Source organism: Triticum aestivum, chromosome 2A, assembly GCF_018294505.1.
Source record: "Triticum aestivum cultivar Chinese Spring chromosome 2A, IWGSC CS RefSeq v2.1, whole genome shotgun sequence".
NCBI classification, from domain to species: Eukaryota; Viridiplantae; Streptophyta; class Magnoliopsida; order Poales; family Poaceae; genus Triticum; species Triticum aestivum.
Genome location: NC_057797.1, coordinates 580,990,845 through 581,013,427, shown reverse-complemented (window position 1 = coordinate 581,013,427; position 22,583 = coordinate 580,990,845). Strand labels below are relative to the sequence as shown.

At 47.6% G+C, this 22,583-nt stretch overlaps 2 protein-coding genes across 3 annotated transcripts; one reads left to right on the top strand and one right to left on the bottom strand.

The window, feature by feature from the left end:
• Positions 1–15,290: 15,290 nt before the first annotated feature.
• On the bottom strand, positions 15,291–18,838 carry LOC123189543 (glycosyl hydrolase 5 family protein). The gene is made up of 4 exons (XM_044601984.1): positions 18,383–18,838; positions 16,965–17,212; positions 16,350–16,870; positions 15,291–16,029 (listed from the first exon to the last, which is right to left on the bottom strand). Exons 1-4 carry the CDS (start codon positions 18,797–18,799, stop codon positions 15,533–15,535), a joined length of 1,683 nt encoding a protein of 560 aa, XP_044457919.1. The 5' UTR covers positions 18,800–18,838; the 3' UTR covers positions 15,291–15,532.
• Positions 18,839–18,932: 94 nt separating this feature from the next.
• LOC123189542 (pentatricopeptide repeat-containing protein At1g08070, chloroplastic) lies at positions 18,933–22,215 on the top strand. Of its 2 annotated transcripts, none has more exons than XM_044601982.1 (2): positions 18,933–21,088; positions 21,692–22,215. In XM_044601982.1, exons 1-2 carry the CDS (start codon positions 19,326–19,328, stop codon positions 21,774–21,776), a joined length of 1,848 nt encoding a protein of 615 aa, XP_044457917.1. In that variant the 5' UTR covers positions 18,933–19,325; the 3' UTR covers positions 21,777–22,215. The 2 variants fall into 2 exon arrangements, with proteins under 2 accessions (XP_044457917.1, XP_044457918.1); XM_044601983.1 differs by lacking the exon at positions 21,692–22,215 and adding an exon at positions 21,227–21,437 and having other exon boundaries at positions 18,934–21,088.
• The last annotated feature ends 368 nt before the right edge of the window (positions 22,216–22,583 follow it).

Sequence of the window (22,583 nt, the reverse complement as noted above, 5' to 3'; positions counted from 1 at the left end):
ATAACGCGAACCTGCTCTTCTGCTTCCTGAATCGTATCCGGACCAAAGAGTTGTCTTTCCCCTGTTTCTGACCAGTTAAGAGGCGTTCGACATTTTCGTCCATAGAGAACTTCGAAAGGAGCCTTGCCCAAGCTGGCTTGATAACTATTGTTATAAGCAAACTCCGCGAATGGAAGGCATTTCTCCCAACTCATTCCGAACGAGATGACAGAAGCTCGGAGCATATCTTCCAGAATTTGATTGACTCACTCTACTTGACCACTTGATTGAGGATGGAAGGCAGTACTAAAAGAGAGACGAGTTCCCATAGCATTTTGGAAACTTTCCCAAAATCAAGAGGTGAAGAGACTCCCACGGTCTGAGTTAATTTCCAATGGAACACCATGAAGAGACACTATTCGGGAGATGTATAAATCGGCTAGCTGGCTAGCGGTGATACTCTCACGAATAGGTATAAAGTGGGCTACTTTGGAAAGACGGTCGATCACGACGAAGATGGCATTATTCCCTCTCTTGGTCCTGGGAAACCTAGTGATGAAATCCATACTGATTTTATCCCATTTCCATTCGGGAATAGCCAAAGGTTGAAGAGTGCCAGCAGGCCGTTGATGCTCTGCTTTAACACGACGACAAACATCGCAATTAGCAATGTATTGAGCGATTTCTCTCTTCATCCTAGTCCACCAAAACCTCTGGTGTAGGTCTTGATACATTTTAGTGCTACCGGGATGAATGGTGAGAGGGGATTCATGAGCTTCCTTAAGGATCAGCCGTCTCAGGTTTCGTGCCTTTGGAACCACTAGGCGATTTCCAAAGTATACGACACCTTGATCATCAACGGAGAAACAATTCGCGACTCCTTTCTTAATGTTTCTCTTAATACGGGAGATTCCCGGATCTACCTTCTGTGCTTTGATGATCTGATCCGTAAGGGTAGGTTTCGCCACCAGGGTGGATAGGAATCCTCGAGGAACAATGTGAAGATTAAGCTTACGAAATTCCTCATGGAGAAGTGGTTGACTTTGTTGTAACATCAGGTTGTTACAATAGGACTTACGGCTCAGCGCATCAGCCATAACATTGGCTTTGCCCGGGGTGTAAGTTATTCCTAAGTCGTAATCCGAGATCAACTCAACCCAACGTCTTTGCCTGAGATTCAAATCTGGTTGGGTGAAGATATATTTCAAACTTTGGTGATCGGTGAAGATCTCACAACGATTACCGAGAAGGTAATGTCGCCAAGTTTTAAGTGCATGGACTACAGCTGCAAGCTCTAGATCATGTGTGGGATAATTTTCCTCATGTGGGTGCAATTGCCGTGAAGCATAGGCAATTACCTGACGATCTTGCATGAGTATGCAACCTAGTCCTTGTCGCGAGGCGTCGCAATAGATAATAAAGTCCTTGGAGAAATCTGGTGGTACCAGTACGGGAGCAGATGTCAGGCGTCTTTTCAGTTCCTGAAAGCTGAACTTGCACTGTGGGGTCCACTCAAACTTTTTATCTTTCTTGAGGAGTTTAGTTAGGGGTTTAGCAACCTTGGAGAAATTCTCGATGAAGCGGCGGCAATAGCTCACTAAGCCAAGGAAGCTCCAAACTTGCTTGACCGTCTCAGGTGGAGTCCAATCAAGGACGGCTTGAACTCGCTCGGGATTGACAGCAATACCCTTACCAGAGATTACATGGCCTAGATAGGTCACTTCTGGCAACCAAAATTCACACTTGGAGAATTTGGCATAAAGGCGATGCTCTCGAAGTTTCATCAATACCAGCCTTAGATGTTCGGCATGTTCCTCTTCATTCTTGGAGTAGATGAGTATGTCATCGAGGTATACTATGACGAATCTATCCAAGTACTCCACGAAAACCGAGTTCATTAACCGAGAGAAGGTGGCTGGGGCATTGGTTAAACCGAAGGACATAACGGTGTACTCGTATTGGCCATAACGAGTAACAAAGGCCGTTTTGGGAATGTCCCCGTTCTTGATTTTGATTTGATGGTAGCCCAACCTCAAATCCATCTTGGAAAAGACTGAGGATCCAGTGAGCTGATCATACAGATCATTGATCCTGGGAAGCGGGTATTTGTTCTTGATGGTGACCAGGTTGACAGGGCGGTAGTCCACAACCATTCGATCCGTTCCATCCTTCTTCTTGACGAAGAGGACGGGGCATGCCCAAGGAGAGGAACTAGGACGGATGAAACCCTTTTTCAAGGACTCATCGAGTTGGTTCTTAAGCTCGGCTAGTTCTAAGGGTGCCATCTTGTAGGGTCTTCTAGAAATTGGCACGGTTCCTGGAACAAGGTCTATCACAAACTCGACATCCCTGTCAGGTGGAACACCTGGCAGTTCTTCTGGAAAGACATCCGGAAAGTCTCGGACTATCGGAACATCCTCAAGGTCTGGAAGGGGGTTGGCATTTAGGGAGTAAAGCTGGCGCTTGGCCACTCGAGTTAAGACATTAACTGTCTTGCCCGATGGGTGAGTAAGTTGAACGGTTCTAGTGGCACAATCAATCTTAGCATAATGAGCTGACATCCAGTCCATACCCAAGATGATGTTTATGTCCGAGGACTTGAGAGCTATCAAGGATGCAAGGAAGACAAGTCTATCGACAAGAATTTCGTTCCTATGACTTACTCTAGAAGTTTGCCATTTGGAACCCGGAGTTTGAATTACCATGGAAGTGGGCATGTCACAGAATGTCGTGTTATGCAATCGAGCATAGCTCTCGGATATGAATGAATGAGATGCTCCAGTATCGAAAAGAACAGATGCCGGATGGCAGTTAACAAGGAGCGTACCAAGGACGACGTTGGGATCCTCATGAGCCTCCTCGGCTGAAACATAGTTGACATGGCCACGTGCAGTGGTGACCGGCTTGGCGTAGAATGTCTTTCCCGCGGGCTTACCACGGCCAACAGACTTTCCAGTTTGAACGGGGTTGTTATTCTGGGGACACTCTTGGCTATAGTGACCCGGCTCTCCACACTTAAAGCATGTCACCACATTGGGGCGTGGAGCAGCATTAGCAGCGGGGCCACCATGGGGCTTGGGCGGTGCAAATTGCTGGTTGGGACGAGGTGCCTCAAAGGATGGCCTCGGGATGAACCTGGGTGGCAGTGCCATGCTTGGGATCCACACCCGGCGCTTCTGAGCTCCAGAGCCGGATGAAGAGCCAAAGTCACGGGAGTGCTTGCGTGAAGCGTCATAATCAGTCTGGCCTGTCTCAGCGCTGATGGCTTTATTGACCAACTTTTGAAAGGAGGTGCACTCGTGCAGACGAAGATCGCGGCGAAGCTCAGGGCTAAGTCCCTTGCGGAACCTTGCTTGCTTCTTAGCGTCAGTAGATACCTCTTCGGGGGCATAGCGTGCCAGATTTCCAAATTCACGACTATAAGCATCCACAGTTAGTCTTCCTTGGGTGAAGTTGCAGAACTCCTCCCTCTTGTGATCCATGAGACCTTCTGGAATGTGATGCTCGCGGAAAGCCTCATTGAACTCAGCCCAAGTAGTAACTTGGCCGACCGGGCGCATAGCTTCGAAGTTTTCCCACCAAAGGCTAGCAGGGCCTTCGAGGTGATAGGCAGCATAGGTAACCTTGTCGGCTTCAGCTACGTTGGCAGAACGTAGCTTGTGAGTGATGCTGCGAAGCCAGTCATCCGCGTCGAGGGGCTCGACGGAATGGTTAAACTTTGGTGGGTATAGCTTGATAAAGTCATTGATTGACACCAGGTCATTTCGTGGGTGGCGTGCAGTGTTCTGCTCAATCCGCTCTAGCAGGCGGTTAGTCTCACGCTTGTTTCTTTCCGCCTCCAGCATCACTTCGGCCAGAGAAGGCGGGTGAGGCAGATTTTCACCCCTAGCTGCACTGGCTTCCCCCTGCTCCGAGGCAGCAGGGTTGCTGCGGGTGTTGACCATCCTAGGAGAAAACAAGACAACGGTTTAGACAATGATGGCCCAAACTTAGCAAGGAAGTGCAGTATGTAATGGACAACACGGAATGCAGAGATGTTCATCCGTATGTCATGGTAATATAAAACTGCCATATATATACCAACGGTCATGCACATCATACATAGTTTAGTACAGGCCCAGGCTACATTACAACTATGATGAAAGACATTACATCTCATCGGAGGCATTCCAAGCTCCTATACATTATTTGTCTACACCTCCGGAATTGATTACACACAAAGTCATATTCCACAAATCACGCGGGACAGTGGAGATACAACTACTACAATACTAGTGGTACTACTACTAACTCAGACAGCTCCGTAGTAGTCCTCATAGAAGTCACCTCCATAGCCTGGAAGTTCAACGTGACCATCCGGGAACAGACGGTCCTGAGGAGCCTGTGGACCATAGGGGCTAGGATGAGGTCTTGGACCAACAAACGGTGGTCTGTGGGGACCACGGGGTGGGGTGATGCCTCCCACATCATGCCAATCCACCATGTCTGGCAGAGCTGATCTCACAGGATACAGATCCCTTGTATCCATACATCCAACTTGCACCGCAGGTGCAAACCGAGTCAATGTGGCCCAATGATCAGCACGGGTATTGAAAAGCTCCAGCCTCAAGGCCCGGTTCTCTCGGTCCTTATCTTCGAGCATCTCGGCAGTGGTACGAGTTAATGAGTCCTCCTGAGTGGAGTCAGCATAAATAGCCTGAAGATACCCTTGCGCTCCCGGAAGTGAAGCTGGCATGTAACGGAAGTCGGTGTTCCGAAGCAGGCCAGTCCGGAGACGCAAGATGGTCATCATGGAATAGGCAGCATCCTGCACAGCCATCTCAACAGTAACCCCAAGTCCATAGGAACAGTGAAGGGGCTCGGTAGATCCAGGATAAGAAGGAAATATCCTGACGGTGCAGAGATATTGGCTTTGATTAAAGTCGCGAAACTGCTCTTCGACGGTGTATTCAGGATACCAACGGTAGCCCGTCTCGATCATTACCCGGACTAACATAGCAGTATGACCGGGCACGCCGAGGCACCGGGTCAGGCGAACCACTTGGTTTTGAACACGATTGGCCATCTGAAAGCACAACCACAATGCAAAGACATCAGAATTTCTAGGGAAAATTGGACAACATAACAGCTGTAAATGCTCAGAAAAAGATTTGAGACATCCACAATAGTTCGCAATACCACTCAACAACATCATATCAAGATTCTGATCCAATTAGCAACATACTAAAATAGTAGAAACTGAACTAGGGCTTGTAGCATCAATCCTATAAGCTACTACGGATTAGTACCACGTGAACCTGATAAAAGGAGAGAGCCTAGTCCTTAACCCACGTTGAATGAGAAGAGAATGACTCAGATCAGAGGCATAGGGTAAAGGAGTAAAAGAGCCTTACGTTCCCTCCCACAATCAATTCCCCTACATATAACTAAAGCATTTCTAGACTCGACATCGACCAGTTTGGCTCAACGAACCTACAGACAGTCCAGCTCTGATGCCAACGCTGTCAGGACCCCGATTCCAAGTCACATCGATCTAGCTGGTAACACCTCATATCACTTTGCGGCCTCACGCACGGTATCCCACGGGTGTCGCCTTACCATGGCCCGGGACCGTTTGCGCCTTTTGGCTCACGTATATGACAGTGTCGCTAGCATCCATATGACAGAGAACCCGGGCCGACATGGCTAGTCGTGAACCCAAAGCGGCACAGACCTATGGAGACAGGCATACATGAACCACATCGAACATGTCGGTCATCAGCGAGTGATTCCGGGCTGTAGCACTGGGCTAACAGGACTCTGGGGAACCCGGGCTGTAGCAGGCTAGGCAGGACTCTGGATATCACCGCGTGACATTTCCCTGAGGGGACAGACATAGGAACGAAGTGAAACACATGCCGGCCAGTCAAGTGTCCGGAGCAGTAGTGCTGGGCTAGCAGGACTCCGGTGAACCGGGCTGTAGCGGACTACTATGGCTCGAGGAACACTAGACTACATTTCCCCATAAGAAGGGCTGCCAAGGATAAACAACTAGATTGTCGGATCCCACTCATACCAAGCATTTCAATCATACACACAATATGCCCGATATGAGTACATACAACATGGCATCACAACAAAACTCTACAATTCAAGTACTTTATTTAAAGGCTCCAGAGAGCCATACATAACATGTTCATATAGATAGGGGTCACATGACCCGACACTCAAGTCATACAATCATACAAGCACATGCGGAAGCAATTAGTCTGAGTACAGACTCTAGAAAGAAAGAAGGCTTCTCGAAGCCTGTCTATCTACATAGGGCCCTCCATGGCCAGGATCACCACCTGGGTGGCTAGTCACTCGTCGACGTCAAAGTCTACGTAGAACCCATCGGAGGGGGCGGTGTTGTCGTTTGAAAACAGTAATTAAGCAAACATGAGTACAAAGGTACTCAGCAAGTCTTACATCAGAACCTACTGAACATGCTTATTCTCAAGAAGGTGGTGGGGTTAATGCAGCAGGCCAGCTTTGACTCTTGGCTAAGCTATCCTATGGAACTTCACCAGTAAAATAGTTTTCGCACACGAGTCTACTACTCACCAACACAATACTCCACCGGGGATCCTCCCTCGTCATCCTACGAGAGGGCCATCCTCGGTACTCACACTTATCTTGAGTCTTTTAGTAGTATCCATTAACTTGTCTATGAACTGTATAGGCAACCAAGTAGTCCTTTACCGCGAACGCGGCTATTCGAATAGTTTTATACCCTGTAGGGGTGTACTTCTTCATACACGCTTTCACCACTTACCGCCGTTTACACGACATGTACTCGGCAACCTTCAAGCGGACGCCCAGCGAGGGTGTCGGCCACGGCCTACCTAAACACTTAAGTCTCTAGTCCAGGTTTATCGCCTATCCAGGTTCCATCCGCAGGGAGTCCGGCCGAGGTTTCCACATACGGCCCCGAACGATGTGAACAGGGTTCCCGAGACACCAAACGGGTGACTCGGTACACCGTATCACGGTGTATCTACCGCAACATAGCCCACCCCTAGGGTCAGCGCTACGCACGGCCGCCAACACATAACCTACAAACACCAGAAACTATTTGCAACTCCTGGACAGAGTACTAGGGTGATTAAGAAGCCGAGAGGGTCCATTGGTTTCGGGCCCAATGTACGGTAGTAACTGCATCTTAAATCACACATACAGATCTCAATTCTTAGGGACGGCCTCAATGAAACAACCCACCATGTACTCCTACATGGCCTCTCATCGATACCTTTACCAAAACATGTTCAACACCTCCCTCACATTACCGACATAAGCATTTCACTCTAGCCCATCACCCAGATGAACCAGACCTGACACAACTCTAAGCATAGCAGGCATAGCAAGGTAGGAATCACATACATGGCTCAATCAACTCCTACACATGCTATTGGGTTTCATCTAGTTACTGTGGCAATGATAGGTCATGCAGAGGATAAAGGTTCAACTACCCTAGCACACAGCAGATTGAGACGCATTGTCTTATGCAGTAAACAAGAGCAGAAGCGAGAACATGGGTTGTATTGGAATGATCAATGGTTGCTTGCCTGATGGAGTGGTAGTGGGATACTGCCCTTCAGTTGGATACTCGTGAATATCCTCGGAGGCAGAACCTACCACGAAGAACACATCGGAACACAATCAACACATGACGATATGCAACAATATGATGCATGCTATGACATGGCAATATGAATGTGTCCTGGCCTAATGCAAGTTATAACAGAAAGGAATGAACTCATTTGAATCAAAGATTCAAATATTAGCTCATTAAACATGGCCTTAATAGTGCATTTCCTTATTCTGCTTAAACAGCAAGGTAAACTTGTTTTGTCATGCATGAAACCGTTACAGATGGATAAATTGATTTTTTCTGATTATTTTTCATATATAAATCTTTGCATTTGGAGCTATGGTTGATTTTCTATGATTTTTAGAAGTTTTGACTATTTTCTGGAATTTCCTGTATAAGAATAATTCCAGTAATTTAATTACTGCATCAGCATTACGTCAGGGTGACATCAGTGGTCAACGGGACGTCCAGGTCAAACCTGACTGATGGGTCCCGCATGTCAGTAGTTAATTAAGCTAATTATTTTTAGTTAAAACTAATCTGATTTAGTTAACAGAGGGGGGCCCACTTGTCATTGACTCAGGGGAGTCAAGCTGGGGTCAAACCCCTGGTCAGCGGGGCTAATCCCGCCGGCGTTGAGCCGCCGGCGAGGCCAAGACGGCGGAGGGCTTCGGATTTGGTCCCCTGGTGACCAAATCGACGGCGGAGACGTGCTACGCGTAGCTGGGGCTCGCGCGCATCTAGTGGGGCAAGTGGGAGGAGATGGGGTGGAGCGAGCTCACCGGAATCGAGCTCGTGGCGGCGACCGGAGTTCGGGCGGGGTTTGTTTCGAGGCTACGGTGCACGGGAGAAGGAGCTGGTGGTGGCTACGGGTTCCTGGTGCTGCGCTGAGCTCAACGGTGGGCTTGGCTTCGAGCCACTGTGGCTCTGGCCACGACGGCACCATGGCCGGCAGCGGGGAGCTCTCGGGTGCGGTGGAGGTGGCGGCTACATGGCCAAACGAGCACGGGAGCTAGGGGAAAAGGAAGAGGAGCTCACAGCGGGGTCGGAGAGGGGGTCAGCGAGCTCGGGGAGGTCCTGGCAGCGGCGAATTCGATCGGAGATGGCTCGGGTGCCCGAGGTTCAAGATGAGGGTGAAGACGGCGTTCGGCGGCGGTTGGAGTCGCGTGGGTCGACGGGGAGGTCCAGGGTGACGAGGCGGAGCGATTGGGCTCGTCGGAGGGGCGAGGGAGTGGCTCTGGTGGCAACTACGGCGATCGGCGGCGAGGGACGCGCTCGGCCATCGCGGGAGAGAGTGAGGGAGACGAGGGGGAGAGTGAGCGAGGATGAGAGGGGGGACGTGGGGGTCGCGTGGCACTCCTAGGCGTCTCCAGGCGTCGGCGGAAGTAGGAGGTGGCCGGCGTGTGGCCGCGGGCGCCGGCCACGCGCTCCGCGTCCTTCTGGCGGGAGGAGGACGACGACTGGCAGGACCAGTCGGCTGGGCCGAGCCAGGTGGCCTGGCCAGCACAGGTAAGGCCCAGGTGGGCTTCCCTCTCTCTCTTTTTTTCTAATTTGTTTATGTTTTTCTATTTAACTGCAACTGTTGGGCTTTAATTAAAATACTAAAACGTTTCCAAAAATCCCGAAAATAATTGTGGGCTCTGTTTAGATTATTTCCAACAGCAAACATTTATTTCCAGAATTATTTGAGCATTTAAATTATTTTATAGCCTTTAAATGCCCAAATTCAAATACTTATGGTTTAATTCAATGACCTTCTGTTGACCTAGAAAATTGTGCACCAATTTTTCAAGGGGTTTTAACCCAAGACAAAAAGGGTGAACTTTTTAGAAGGGCATTTCAGGTTCATTGAAAATAATTTTAGTAAACCCTAGTTGTTTCCAGGGGGTGTTGGGGGTTTCTGCCTTCCCCATTTCAAATTTAAGAGAAATTTAAACATGATGCACATTCTAATGCTTGAACTAGGTAGGGTGTGACATCAGGCCTCCATTGAGGAGTAATACCCTACGTCTTGCTTGTTGTTGTTATTGATGGTGGGTATACCTCGTGCGAGGGATTACAATGGGATGAATGAGATACTGCCGAGAGTTGTTCTATCAGAAAGTAGATGGGAATGAGATCTCCCTAGACTCCGCTCAGCCTCCTTAATTTTCGGCAACAAAACAATCTCACCAAGATTAAGCCTGGATAGGTCAAGTTGGATGGCATGAAGATAATCGAACAACTTCAACAAGTCAGTCTTGATGAGATCCCATAAATTCTGATAGAATTCTGCGAGGAAGCTATCCGGGGCTAGAGCTTTATTATGTTCCATTTAGCACACTGCAGCTCTCACCTCCTCTTCAGAGAAAGGTGTTGTGATTATATCATTCTCTTCTGCAATGACTTGTGGAATATCAACTATTCGGGTCTCATCAAGGATGAATTTTCCTTCATCTGGCGGCCCAAAAAGAGTTTTTTTAGTATTTAATGATATAACTTTTGAGCTCTGCATGACCTTCGATCCGCCCCTCCTCTTGTTGGAGACTAAAAATACATTTCTTCGTATGCCACCCATTGGCGACCAATTGGAAGTATCGTGTATTACTGTCTCATTTCAATATAAAGTCAGCTTTAGATCTTTGGAAATATTTTATTTCCTCACCTCAAAAAAGATGTGCAATCTTCTCATTGGACCGACTCTCTAATACATCGCCTCTGTGATTTTGTTGAGGTCATCAATAATGGTGGAGAGGTGTTTCATTTCTTTTTTGTACATCCCATTGGCGTGTTTTGCCCATCCAGATAGGTATTGCCATGTGGCCCTTATTATAAAGTTCCATCTGCGAATAGGCGTACGACCAATGGCAAGCCTGTCCCATACATTCTTGATTACGTCTGCAAAATCTTCCCTGTGCAACCATCTCAATTCAAACTTTAAAGGGAACTAGTGAATGGGCTGATAGAGTTAAAATCAAGAATGATGGGCACACAATCCGATAGTGCCTCGATATGCTCTAGGGCATGCACGTTGACTAAAGGAAGTTTATCTTCCACTCGTTATCCATGAGTACCCTATAGTGCTTCTCATATGTTGGCACATAACGGTTATTGGCCCAAATGAATTGTCGCCTGACATACTAGCTTCCCGAAGATTCAAACTGGCAATCACATCGTTGAATATGAAAGGGCAGTGTGTGTCAAAGTGGTCATTATTGTTCTCTTCCTTGTTCCGAAGTATATTAAAGTCCACTCCAATAATCATTGGATGTGGGTTATCCTTAGCCATGTTCACCAATTCCCAAAGGAAAGAAGATTTATGCTCATCTTGGGCAGCCCCAGACTGCAACCCGGCTCCATGTAAAATTACCAGCTCTGTTTCGGAGGTTGAATTTAATGTGAAATTCACGATTCAAAAAACTAACAAGTCCATGGTTGTGATTAGTAGCCCTAGTAGGATTCCTCTGGACTTTCCACGTGCGGGTAGACTGTGCCATATGTAGTCGAAACCATCTGAAAGGTGATCGAGGACATGTGCAAGAAAGTCACATTTACCAGCCTTGAAAATGGCCACAAAATCTACTCGATGTTCTCTCACACAATTATCGACGTGTTTACATTTAGCCAAGTCTGAAATACCTCAGCTATTCCAAAACGTGTCTTTCATGTGGAAACTCGGGTTGTGGTGGCTAACTTCGCCTTTTTGGGCATTTTTTGTTTCTTTTTTGAGGAATGTGATTTTGATTTTCGCAAAAATGCTATAAAGTCACAAAACGTGGACCTAGGTCATGCATCCTCTAATCCAACTTCGGTAACCGCGCCAACTAAGTGGGAGAGAAGAGGATCATCATATGTGACACCCACCCTCTCCTCAGTGTTGGGGTTAAGCGGGGTACTCATACATCTTGGAGAAACCTTTAAACTATATATCTATCTCCATATGTTTGAGCACCCAAGTCGTGGATGGGGTGTGATGTTCGATGGCGGTGGCGCGGAATCTGTACCATATGCCAGTGGCGGTAAGTGTTGGCCGGGGTGGTGAAAACCTGTTCTATCTTCGGCCAAACCGGCGGCGACGAAGTTCGTCCCCTTCTTTAAGGCATCGTCGTGGCTCTCATTGCCCGTCGTGTTGCTCCAGAGGAAACCCTGGTCCTCGGATCGGGCGGTGGAGGCGCTCCGGTGTCGTAACCTTCCTAAAGGCGCCGCCTTGAAGCCAACTGTTCGTCGTATGCAGCTTCATCTCTTCTTGGTGGCATGTTAATGGTTGAGGACCCCGGTAGCTCCTGTAGTGGTAGGGTTGGTGTTGCTGCGCTCAACTCCTATGTACCATGTCTGGGGTGTGTGCGTGTCTTGTGGTGGCGTGCATTTGTACCGGGTTGTTGATGATTGCAGGGAAACAACTTGGTAAAAGACACTTCATTCGCATTTTTTCCAATAGACACCAACATTGTTTTAAAATACTCCCTCCGTTCCTAAATATTTGTCTTTCTAGAGATTTCAACAAAGTAGATAATATAATAGCATAATAATGCATATAAAACATCCAAAATTGATAATATAATATCATGGAACAATCAAAAATTATAGATACGTTGGAGACGTATCAGTATCCATGAGTACCCTATCGAGCTTCTCATACTCGCACAAAACGGTTATTGGCCCAAGTGAATGGCCGCCCCGACATAATAGCTTCCTGAAGATTCAAACTGTTAATCAGGACGTTGAATAGGAAAGGTCGGTGGGTATCAAAGCGGTCATTACTTTTCTCTTCCTGGTACCTATATATATTAAAGTCCCGTCCAATAATCATTGGATGCGGGTTATCCTTAGCTAGGTTCACCAATTCCCGAAGAAAAGCAGATTTATGCTTATCTTGGACAGCCCCACAGACTGCAACCAGGCTCCATGAAAAATTATCAGCTCTGCTTCGGAGGTTGAATTTAATGTGAAATTTGCCAGTCGAAAAAGTTAACAAGTCCATGGTTGTGGTCTATATCCCAAGTAGAATTCCTCTGAACTTTCCATGTACTACTATGCCATGTGTAATCGAAGCCACCTGAAAGGTGATCGAGGACATATGCACGAAAGTCACATTTTATCAGCCTTGAAAGACACTATAAAGTCACAAAACATGAATTCAAGTCTTGCATCATCTAATCCAATCTCAATAACTGCACCAACCAAATGGGAGAGAAGTGGACCATCATATGTGGCATCCACCTCCTCCTCCTCGATGTTAGGGTTAGGCAGGGTACTCATACATCTTGAAGAAACCTTTACAAGATCTATCTTCATATGTTTAAGCACCCCAGCCGAAAGACTCGCTTCATTTGCATTCTTTCCCATAGATACATCAACATTTTCTAAAATAGAAGCAATACGAGTCTCTAAAAAAGAAAAGAAAATGATTTCACGGATGCAGTACCTGGGGTGTGAAGTCCAAATTACGCGTAGCCAATTATTACTTTCTTTAGAAAAGGCGGATGACCCCCCGCCTCTGCATCTGGATGATGTATACGGCCACTTTATTAATTTTATTCTCACAAGACCTTACAAAGTCATACAACAGTAAGATTAAAGTCGTCATCTAAGCAACAAACTGTCGCTACACCTATCCAGTTGATGAAGGAGCGCAGATAGCCTAGGCCTAATACCAAATAGACATCGCAGCCAAGCCTAACATCTAAGACCTGAGACCCTAACCTAGCCACTTGCCGGGTCTGGGGCACACACTGGTCCGGCGTGTTCTTAGAGGCCGCCGCCGCCAACTGCCACTGCTCCATCTTCAGAACTGTACTGATGCATCAACCTTGCTCGGTTCAGCTATCGTCGACGCCACCACGGCGCCTAATGGCACCTCCTCCCTGCGCGCAAACAGCTGAACACGTCGCGGTCGCCACTGATGCACCTCAACGTCATGCTGCCAAGTACCACCGGCCGACACGGCTTGAAGCCTTTGGAGGATCTGTCGTGCGTAGCCCCTGCCGACCAGGCATGGCCAAGCGTAGCACCTGTCGCCCAGGCATGACTTGACATCTCCACCGAAACTCCGTGCAAGACGAAGCTGCTCCACCTCCTGCCTCTGACTTCCAGCGCTGCTCCACAAAACGATGCTCCCAAGAGAGAAACGACACCGCAGTGCCGCCATCATTCGGTCTGGAACACCAGATCTTAGAGTTTCCCCCGGAGCAATACGAGTGGGTCAACGGTGGTCACATGCCGATGCCTTCATCAAGGTAACGACGTGGAACGCCGCCATCGGCTCGGTTTTCACCGGCAACTACGTCTTCCCGACTCGCAGCTGGTGCCAGATAACGGATCCCGAGATCCGAACACCCGGCCTCAGGCCGACCACCTCTGACGGAAGAGATGACCACCACCGCTGGCTGCACCGGTCAAAACAGATCTGATCGGAGGTGCCGCCGACGAGACCACCAGGCCCTCCACGCCGCCGTCGCCGATCTGAAGGCAGCATGCACGCCACCGCAGCCCGTCGCGCCGCAGATCCTAGATCGGCCGCGCCACCACACGCCTTAGGGTCCGTCCCACCCCGAAGACGCGCGAGAGAGGAGATCCACTGCCACCGCCGTCGGCCCCCGGGCTTAGCCCGGCGGCGGCTGAGGAAGAGGAGGAGGGAGTTTGCGGCGGCGGCGGCGTAGCCGATTATTAATAGCAGCACTAATTGTGTCTGTATGAATTTATCAGGAAGTAATCAAGAAGCGTACCCGCATGGATAATGTATTCACTTTGTGATTACGACGAGGTCGTCCGAAACCTCACGCCGGTGCCGATAATCCAACTACGAGGGCAATGCCGTTTTAGGATCGCTTTTAGTCTAAGAATGGTGTTGTTAGTTGGATTAGTGTTGCCAGATCGTGCAAACCACGTGTAGTTTCCGTACCTCTCCAACCAAATCAACCGAGAGTCGCCAACCCGAATGAGGATTGCGTCCGTGAGCTGAGGAAGAGCAAATTAAGGCGAGACGTGGTAATTGAGCAAGCAGAGGAAGAGTGGGTTTCCTTCCTGTTCATGCCGTGGCTGCTTTAAGCAGTGCAAAATTGGACGAAATTAAAGGGAATGCTTAACACACATGGCCAGGTCCTGGATTTTTATTTTATTTTTTTGAGATGGAGGTCCTGGATCTTTTCGTAGGACTCTTTTCCATCGAATGAAGAAACAATTTTCTCATCACAAGAGATTTGCTACTTACATGTAAACAATTCAGAAATAATGTTTTCGTCGTATAATTAACAGCGTGAATTTTCTGTTTCAACCGTAATCCAAATCATGTGCTAGCATCCTAGATCTTTCAGCTTTCGCCTCATGAACTCGAATTATCAATGTTAAGTTCTGCTCTTCATGCGAGGCAATCTCGTCCTTCAATTTATGATTGGACGGCTAAGATAGTCATGCTATTAGATAATTCAGTTCTGAGGATATCACGGCTGCAGGCAGAGAAATGGGTGATCCTCATGGCCCCTTCCTTCAGTTCAGAACAGATAGCGTTAGGTTCTTTGGGATTCAGTTTGGTTTGAGTTTGTTTCCTTGTCATTCAAGCTGAATAAAGGTAAGCAGTTTTCTTTTGGGGGATATAACAAGAAAATTTGTGCAAGCTCTATCTCCTCCTCACGGCTCCCTTTGAGCACGATTGCAACCTCAGATCAATCCCTAGACTACCTCAGTGGCCAACAAGTGGCATACATACTCAACCAAACAGGGGTAAGCCAACAAGCACTAGATTCTCTGTAGTTTTATTCTGAACCCAACAACGTAAGCAACATACAAGTGGTTTGTTTTGACAGAAAAAAAGAAAGTGCTTAAAGGGTGACACATTATACACACTAGAGAAGTGAACTGCAGACATTTTGCGTGTAACTTCCCAGATCGCAAGATTACGGTCGTCGAATTGGCCTGAACAACTTTGTCCTCAACTAGATACATGCATGATGCGTGTTCAAGTCGCTACCGCGATGAACTTGACCTTGGAGGCCAGGGTCCAAGAGATGGCAACTGCAGAACAGAGGAATCGCCTGGTATGCCTCTACTACTTGATATAACTTTGAACCACTGGCTCTCAGGGTCGCAGGTTGGATCTTCGGTCAGGCACTTGCATTCATCTGTGGTGATGACGCCGTCAGGACCGGCTTCCAAGCACACTCTGGTCCCATTCTTAGTGAGTTCGGCCGAAACATGCATTCCTGAATCAGATATTAGCTGCCACTTTGAACAGGATTTGCTGCAGCCAGCCCCAAGCTTTGCAGTATCACCCACAGACTTGGCTTCAAGGCATTGCCCGGTGTGCTTCAGCACAAGCTCATACGCGGAGGTGTAGTTCCAAGCGTTCGATTCATCGCACGGACCCAGCTTAAGCACATTCGCAGATTCCACCAACACGCAGAGCCCGGTTAGAGGATGAAATATTACCTTGTATGGTTTGTGACTGCTGGGTAGACCAGGACCTACAGTATATATGAGTATCCAAATAAATTCTTCCACTATCAAAGTGTCGGCATTATATTTTGCGTGGATTTTAGTTTTTCTTGCATACTTGGCTACTACATATATCATCATCGAAGTGCATCCCTAGCAGTTACAATTTACAATCACTTTTGAAAGTCAATAAATGCATACTGGTAAATTATCCTAAATGAATACCCATGAAAGGCTTATGTGTTGGTTCAGCAAATGAACGGTTAGGCAAATATGTGCAACAGATAGCACAAAATTTGTGTCTGACAACGTCGCTAGGTAGTAATACAGAGATAGGTAAAGTTCAAACCTTGAAATGGAGATTGCAGGGAATTGATCCTTTCAATGAAGCTGGGGTTCCTAGCTGTATACCAATCCCATGTTAGCAAACCATATGTTTCATCGTAAGCTAGAATACCCTCCCTGATATAGTAACTCCCTTCGAGAGCCCAAACAGCCCAATCCAGATCCATTTCAGCTGCTACACTTAAGAAGCATGTAAGATAACGATTGTCAGCAATATGTGTGCCAGACATGTCAAACCCAATCTCAGAGAAAAATAACGGCCATCCTTGTTGAAGAAGAAAGAGTCCTTTAGTCCTTATGGACTCAACAGCCACTCCACAAGCATCATTTTGGTTCCAATTTTCCCAATCAGTTCCATCTGAGAAACCATACCAATGCTGCTCGAAGACTAACTTTCCAGTAAATGACAACTTAACTTGCTTTGGGGACAAGAAGGAGAGACTGTTGTCAAAATCCAGGCCCGACAAAATAACAAGGACATTAGGGTTTGCTGCATGCACAGCTTCAGCACCCTGTTGCATATACCTAAAGAATGTAATATAAGTTTTCAATATCATCAGTTACATAGAAAAGCCTTCTCAATAGCATGACTCATGAGGGCCTTTGCTCAGTAACATACCTGTACCACAAACTAACATTTTGGTAGGGGCCACGAAGCTCATTACGCAAGCTCATGCCGACAACATTCTTTGTGTCCCTAAACATTGTTGCCATTGCACTGAGGCCCTTCAACCATTCTTCAGGGTCGAAGTATTTGTCTCCAAAGAAGCCATTACCGTCAGTTCTGCTACAGCACCATCCTGGAGTAGTCATTTGGTTATCAAGTATGACCATAATGCTGTTGCTGGCCAAAGCTGATACCACTTCCTATTAAGTTTGACCCATATCAGAAGGATGATCATAATCATAATTCATTTACCCCTTGATAGACAAAAATAAAAATACTGTTTTCACTTCATGTTTAGCCTGGTAGTAGGTGTGTCACAAGAAAAACATATAGGTTGGGTAACTACATTATTTGACTATTTGTTCTATATTACCATGTCAGCTAACTAGATACCTCCCCGAGAGACCCTCATGCCCAACTAGATAGCTGGTATGGAAAAAGAACCAGCTCACCTAATCCATTCGTTTGATGTGAGATGTATCCCCATCATCCAAACAAATCCTACAAGCAATATTTGTGCTCACTAGAGCATTGTGACTTGCAAGGCACCCTCATATTGGACCATCAATTTGGTGACTAGTAGGTATGCCTCTGTTCAACCTAAACAGTGGCGAATAAAAGGGAAGACAATCTTTTAAGCAAGAGCGATGGCATTTCCTGAAATAGCAAAAAATGATAACTTATTTCTATATTGGCATTTATCCCTCATCTTGCATCAGATGGTGTCCTTGATAAAGAGAAAAGAAGGATACCCTGAGGTTCTTTGGCGAGCCTTGTGAGTTCTGATGAATTATTTGCCATCAGAATTCCTCTAATATGCAATGTTTGGACTTCTGAAGCAAGTTTTACTTATTCAAAACAGTGCTAATTTCAGCTGGTTAGCTACAGACAAATTGATCCATGGCATACACTTTTTTCGACAATATAATTTCTCTTATTTATTCCCCGGAACAGTTATTTACTTTATGTCTATATATAATTGACATACGGTGTTGTGAAGTTCAGTTCACTGCTAACCTGGCACTCTAGCAGCAACAAATATATTCAAGATTTTCATTTTTGTTTCTTTAAAGAACCTGTAGGTTGCATTAAAGACATGTTCAGTTTTGGCATAACTTAACCTTCCAATTCGCAAAACTAGCAACACTTGCCAATTCTTTGGTGGTAGTAGTAAGATATATGTAAGCATCCATTTCAGAATATTATTCTTTGACTACTGCTTCTTGCACTTTGAATACTAGCTAAATGGTTTGATTAATACCGACATCAAGTCCAAACCAGAACAACGCAGGAATCCGAATAAACAAATGCAATCATGGCTTCTCAGGGGATAACCTCGGTTATTTAAAGCGCTGACAGCAACCACCTACCCGGAACACATCGATGAGGGGCAGGTCCAGGAGGTCTGGGTTGTTGACACGCACGCCGGCGGCGGACTCCCGCAGGCCGAGGCGCTCCAGCGACCACCGCAGCGGCAGCGACGAGAGCGTGGCGTTGGTGGCGAGGTAGGTCGGCCAGGTGAGCCTCACGCAGTTGAACCCCATCGCCGCGACGCGCGCCGCGATGTCCCCCACGCCGCGCCGGGACAGGCCCTCCGCGGCGACGGGCTCCAGGTGCGACGCCCAGTTCGCGCAGACCAGCTTCACGCGCCGCCCGTCCGCGCCCACCACCCACCGCGACGCCGTAGAGAGCGGTAGCGCCGGGAGCGAGACCGAGGCGGCGCGTGCGGACGCTAGGAGGACGAGGAGGAGGCCGAGGAGCAGTGGAGTTGGAGAGGAAGAAGCCATGGTAATTACTGGGACTGGGACTGGGAGAGCAGAGAGGCGGATCTGGAGTTTAAATGGGGCATGACATGTGGGGCCACGACGTGTGGGGACCATGCGTCAGCCGCACGGATTGGTTGCTGCTCGGATAAGCAAAGAAAGGCAAGCGGCGGTTGGCCTGGTGCGCTTAAGCGGTTAAGCTCGAGCGAGCTCGAATGGCCACCGCCGTCGTCGTCTCGGCGGCGGCTCTCCCCGCCGGCCGTCGCCGGTGCGTTATACACCCCGCCGAGCGGCGCTGCGCGACGTGCCTCAGCTCCACGCGGCTCTGCTCAAGTCCGGTGAGCTCACCACTTCGCCAGAGTCCTTCCACTCCTTCCCCGAGGCTACCACGCTCCCGTCGCCGGCCACCACCGCGGCCCACCTCGCCTACGCGATCCGCCTGCTCCGCCTAGGCCCCCACCCGCCCCTCTCCGCGCGGTCCTACAACATCCTTATCCGTGCCCTCTTCCGCGCGGGCCACCCGGAGGATGCCCTCCACCTGTTCGTCGAAATGCTCGATGCTGCCATTGCTGCCAACGTCTGCCCCGACCAGCACACGATTGCCAACACCGTAAAGTCCTGCGCCAGGATATATGCCTTGGCTACAGGGCGCAGCGTTCAGGCGTACGCTGTCAAGCTTGGGTTCATGGCCGATCAGTTTGTGCTGAACAGCTTGATACATATGTATGCGAGCTGTGGGGATATCATGGCGGCAAAGGTACTGTTCAACGCAGTCGAGGAAAAGGGTGTCGTTACATGGAATGCGATGATAGCGGGCTACTTCAAGAATGGAGACTGGAAGGAGGTAGTGGACATGTTTAAGGGTATGCTTGAGGTTCAGGCACCGTTTGATGAGGTCACATTGGTGAGTGTTGCCACAGCATGCGGAAAAATAGGTGATTCTAAGCTCGGCGAGCGGATTGGAGTTTATGCAGAGGAGAAGGGGATGGTGAGGAACAGAAACTTGGCAACTGCGCTGGTTGACATGAATGCCAAGTGTGGAGAACTTGATAAGGCGCGGAGATTGTTTGACAGGATGCACTCCCGGGATGTGGTTGCTTGGAGCGCGATGATCTCTGGCTACACTCAAGCCGACCGATGTCGAGAGGCACTTGCTATTTTTAATGAGATGCAGGCTACCGAGGTGAACCCGAATGATATAACCATGGTCAGTGTGCTCTCTGCCTGTGCTGTCCTGGGTGCACTTGAGACGGGCAAGTGGGTGCATTCATACATAAGGAGAAAGGCCTTGTCCCTTACAGTTGTTCTTGGCACTGCGCTGGTGGACTTCTATGCAAAGTGCGGATGCATTGAAGATGCAGTCAAGGCATTTGAGTCGATGCCTGTGAGGAATTCTTGGACGTGGACAGCCTTGATAAAGGGCATGGCAAGCAACGGAAGAGGTAGAGAAGCGCTGGAGCTCTTCTCATCCATGCGGAAGGCCAACATTGAGCCTACAGATGTCACATTCATTGGTGTTCTCCTAGCTTGCAGCCACAGTTGCTTAGTTGAGGAGGGTCGCCGGCATTTTGATAGTATGACCCAGGATTATGGCATCCATCCAAGGATTGAGCACTATGGCTGTATGGTTGATCTGTTGGGACGGGCAGGTTTGATTGATGAGGTGCACCAGTTTATCAGGAATATGCCAATTGTGCCAAATGCAGTTGTCTGGAGGGCACTGCTTTCTGCTTGCACAGTTCACAAAAATGTTGAAATCGGAGAAGAAGCGCTGAAGCAGATCACCCCACTAGATCCCAATCACAGTGGTAACTACATACTTCTATCGAACACCTACGCGTCAGTGGGACAATGGAAAGACGCAGCTATGATTCGGAAGGAAATGAATGAGAGAGGGATCAAGAAAATTCCTGGGTGCAGTCTCATTGAGCTGGATGGGACAATCTTTGAGTTCTTTGCTGAAGACAGCGACCACCCCCAGTCGAGGGAGATATATGAGAAAGTGGATGAGATGATTGAAAACATCAAGATGGCTGGGTACGTCCCAAATACCGCTGACGCAAGGCTAGATGTTGATGAATCTGAGAAGCAAGTGTCCGTTTCACATCACAGCGAGAAGCTAGCCATTGCGTTTGGCCTGATGAAGTCGCGCCCTGGCGCAACCATTCGGCTGTCGAAGAATTTGAGAGTGTGTGTGGACTGCCACTCCGCCACGAAGTTGATCTCGAAAGTGTACAACAGGGAGATTGTTGTCAGAGACAGGAACAGGTTTCATCATTTCAAAGATGGTTTGTGCTCCTGCAATGATTACTGGTGAGTATAAATTCTCTGCGCGTCAAGGTTTTTCTCTTACATAAGTTTATATGTACACCGGGGTCACCTGAGCCAGAGAGGCTGTACAGCACTTTGTAAGTAATCTGTAAGTACATAATGCCGTTCACTCTCAAACAGGAGCTCAAGTTATTAGGTATTAAGATCAAGAGCAAATTATCTGCAGAGTTTCAGGCTTGGTTAGCTCAGACATTCTAATAACCTGATGATTCAGTTCCCAAAAACCGGAGTTGGTTAATCTGTTTTCCCTTTTCTGGATAGGATCTTTGTAGTTTTCTTCTTTTTCTCCTTACCTCATGTAACATACCACTATTAATGAAAATTTACGTAACATACCACTATTAATGAAAATTTACCGTAGAACTATTGTCCTACGGTGTGCGCTTCAAAAAACTGTTAGAGAAGATTCCTAGCCTGCCAGAATAGAAGTTGGTTCTGCAGCTTCAAGAACGAGAACTGAGTGTGTACAGGCTGCACATTGCTGTGCATTGCATGAATACCAAAACGAGGAATAAACCTGTTGCATTTTACTTAACTTGTAAAGAAACTGTGGTGTGCTTACATAAAATTTCAAATGCGGAGCAGCACAGTTTCCTTTCATTGTTTTGGCCACAACGACGGCATTTGCTGGGTCGACTTTGATGGCTCAACCTACGGCTGCTTCTGGTGAGTTGGTGTTGTTGTTGTTGTCAACAAAGCTGACGCGTGGATGCGCACATGTCTAATTTGTTTAGCCTTATTATAATCTTTGTTGTAATATCGGCTGTTGATATAACCACTTATCTGTACATCGGGTGAGTGAGAAATCTCCATATCCGACAGAAGCAGTACCTTTCAAGTGTCATCCGGGCGGCAAGTACACCAAGTTGTAAGCAGCGAAATTGCGTAGGAGCATTCGGCGACGACGCTCATTGGAATCTTGCCCATCAAATCGCTTTGGGATTCTCACGCACTATAATAGCCCCAATTGTATTTATGTCCTTATAACTAGTATTTATCTTTCCCCTGTTCAACATAGCAGACGTAAAGTACACGTGTTTCTGTTCCCCACACATTAAGGTTTCTGTCTGCTACACTGTTCCAACTCCACTGGCATAAGTTCCATTCATGTCATTTAACATTGCTGGTGCACTTTCAATACGTGAACAGAAAAAGTGCTCTCTTTTTACCACTTACACTTCAAAATTTTGATTGTTACTACAAGTCCGGTCATGTGATATAATATAAATAATTTGACGGTTAAGAAGGCGCTAGGATTCTTTGTACGGGCAAAGACTTTCTTGTCCAACCTATCAATACATTGTGTCTAGGCCACTAGGCAGAAGCATGCATGGCTAGTAATAGCTTGAACACAAATGTAAAGGAAAACCTCCTGGGGTAAAGACCATAGATAAGAAAGTTAGCATTTGTTATATTTTTCTATTCCATTGAACACACAGGTAGCTAATTCGAGCGACAAACTAACAAGTTATGAGAT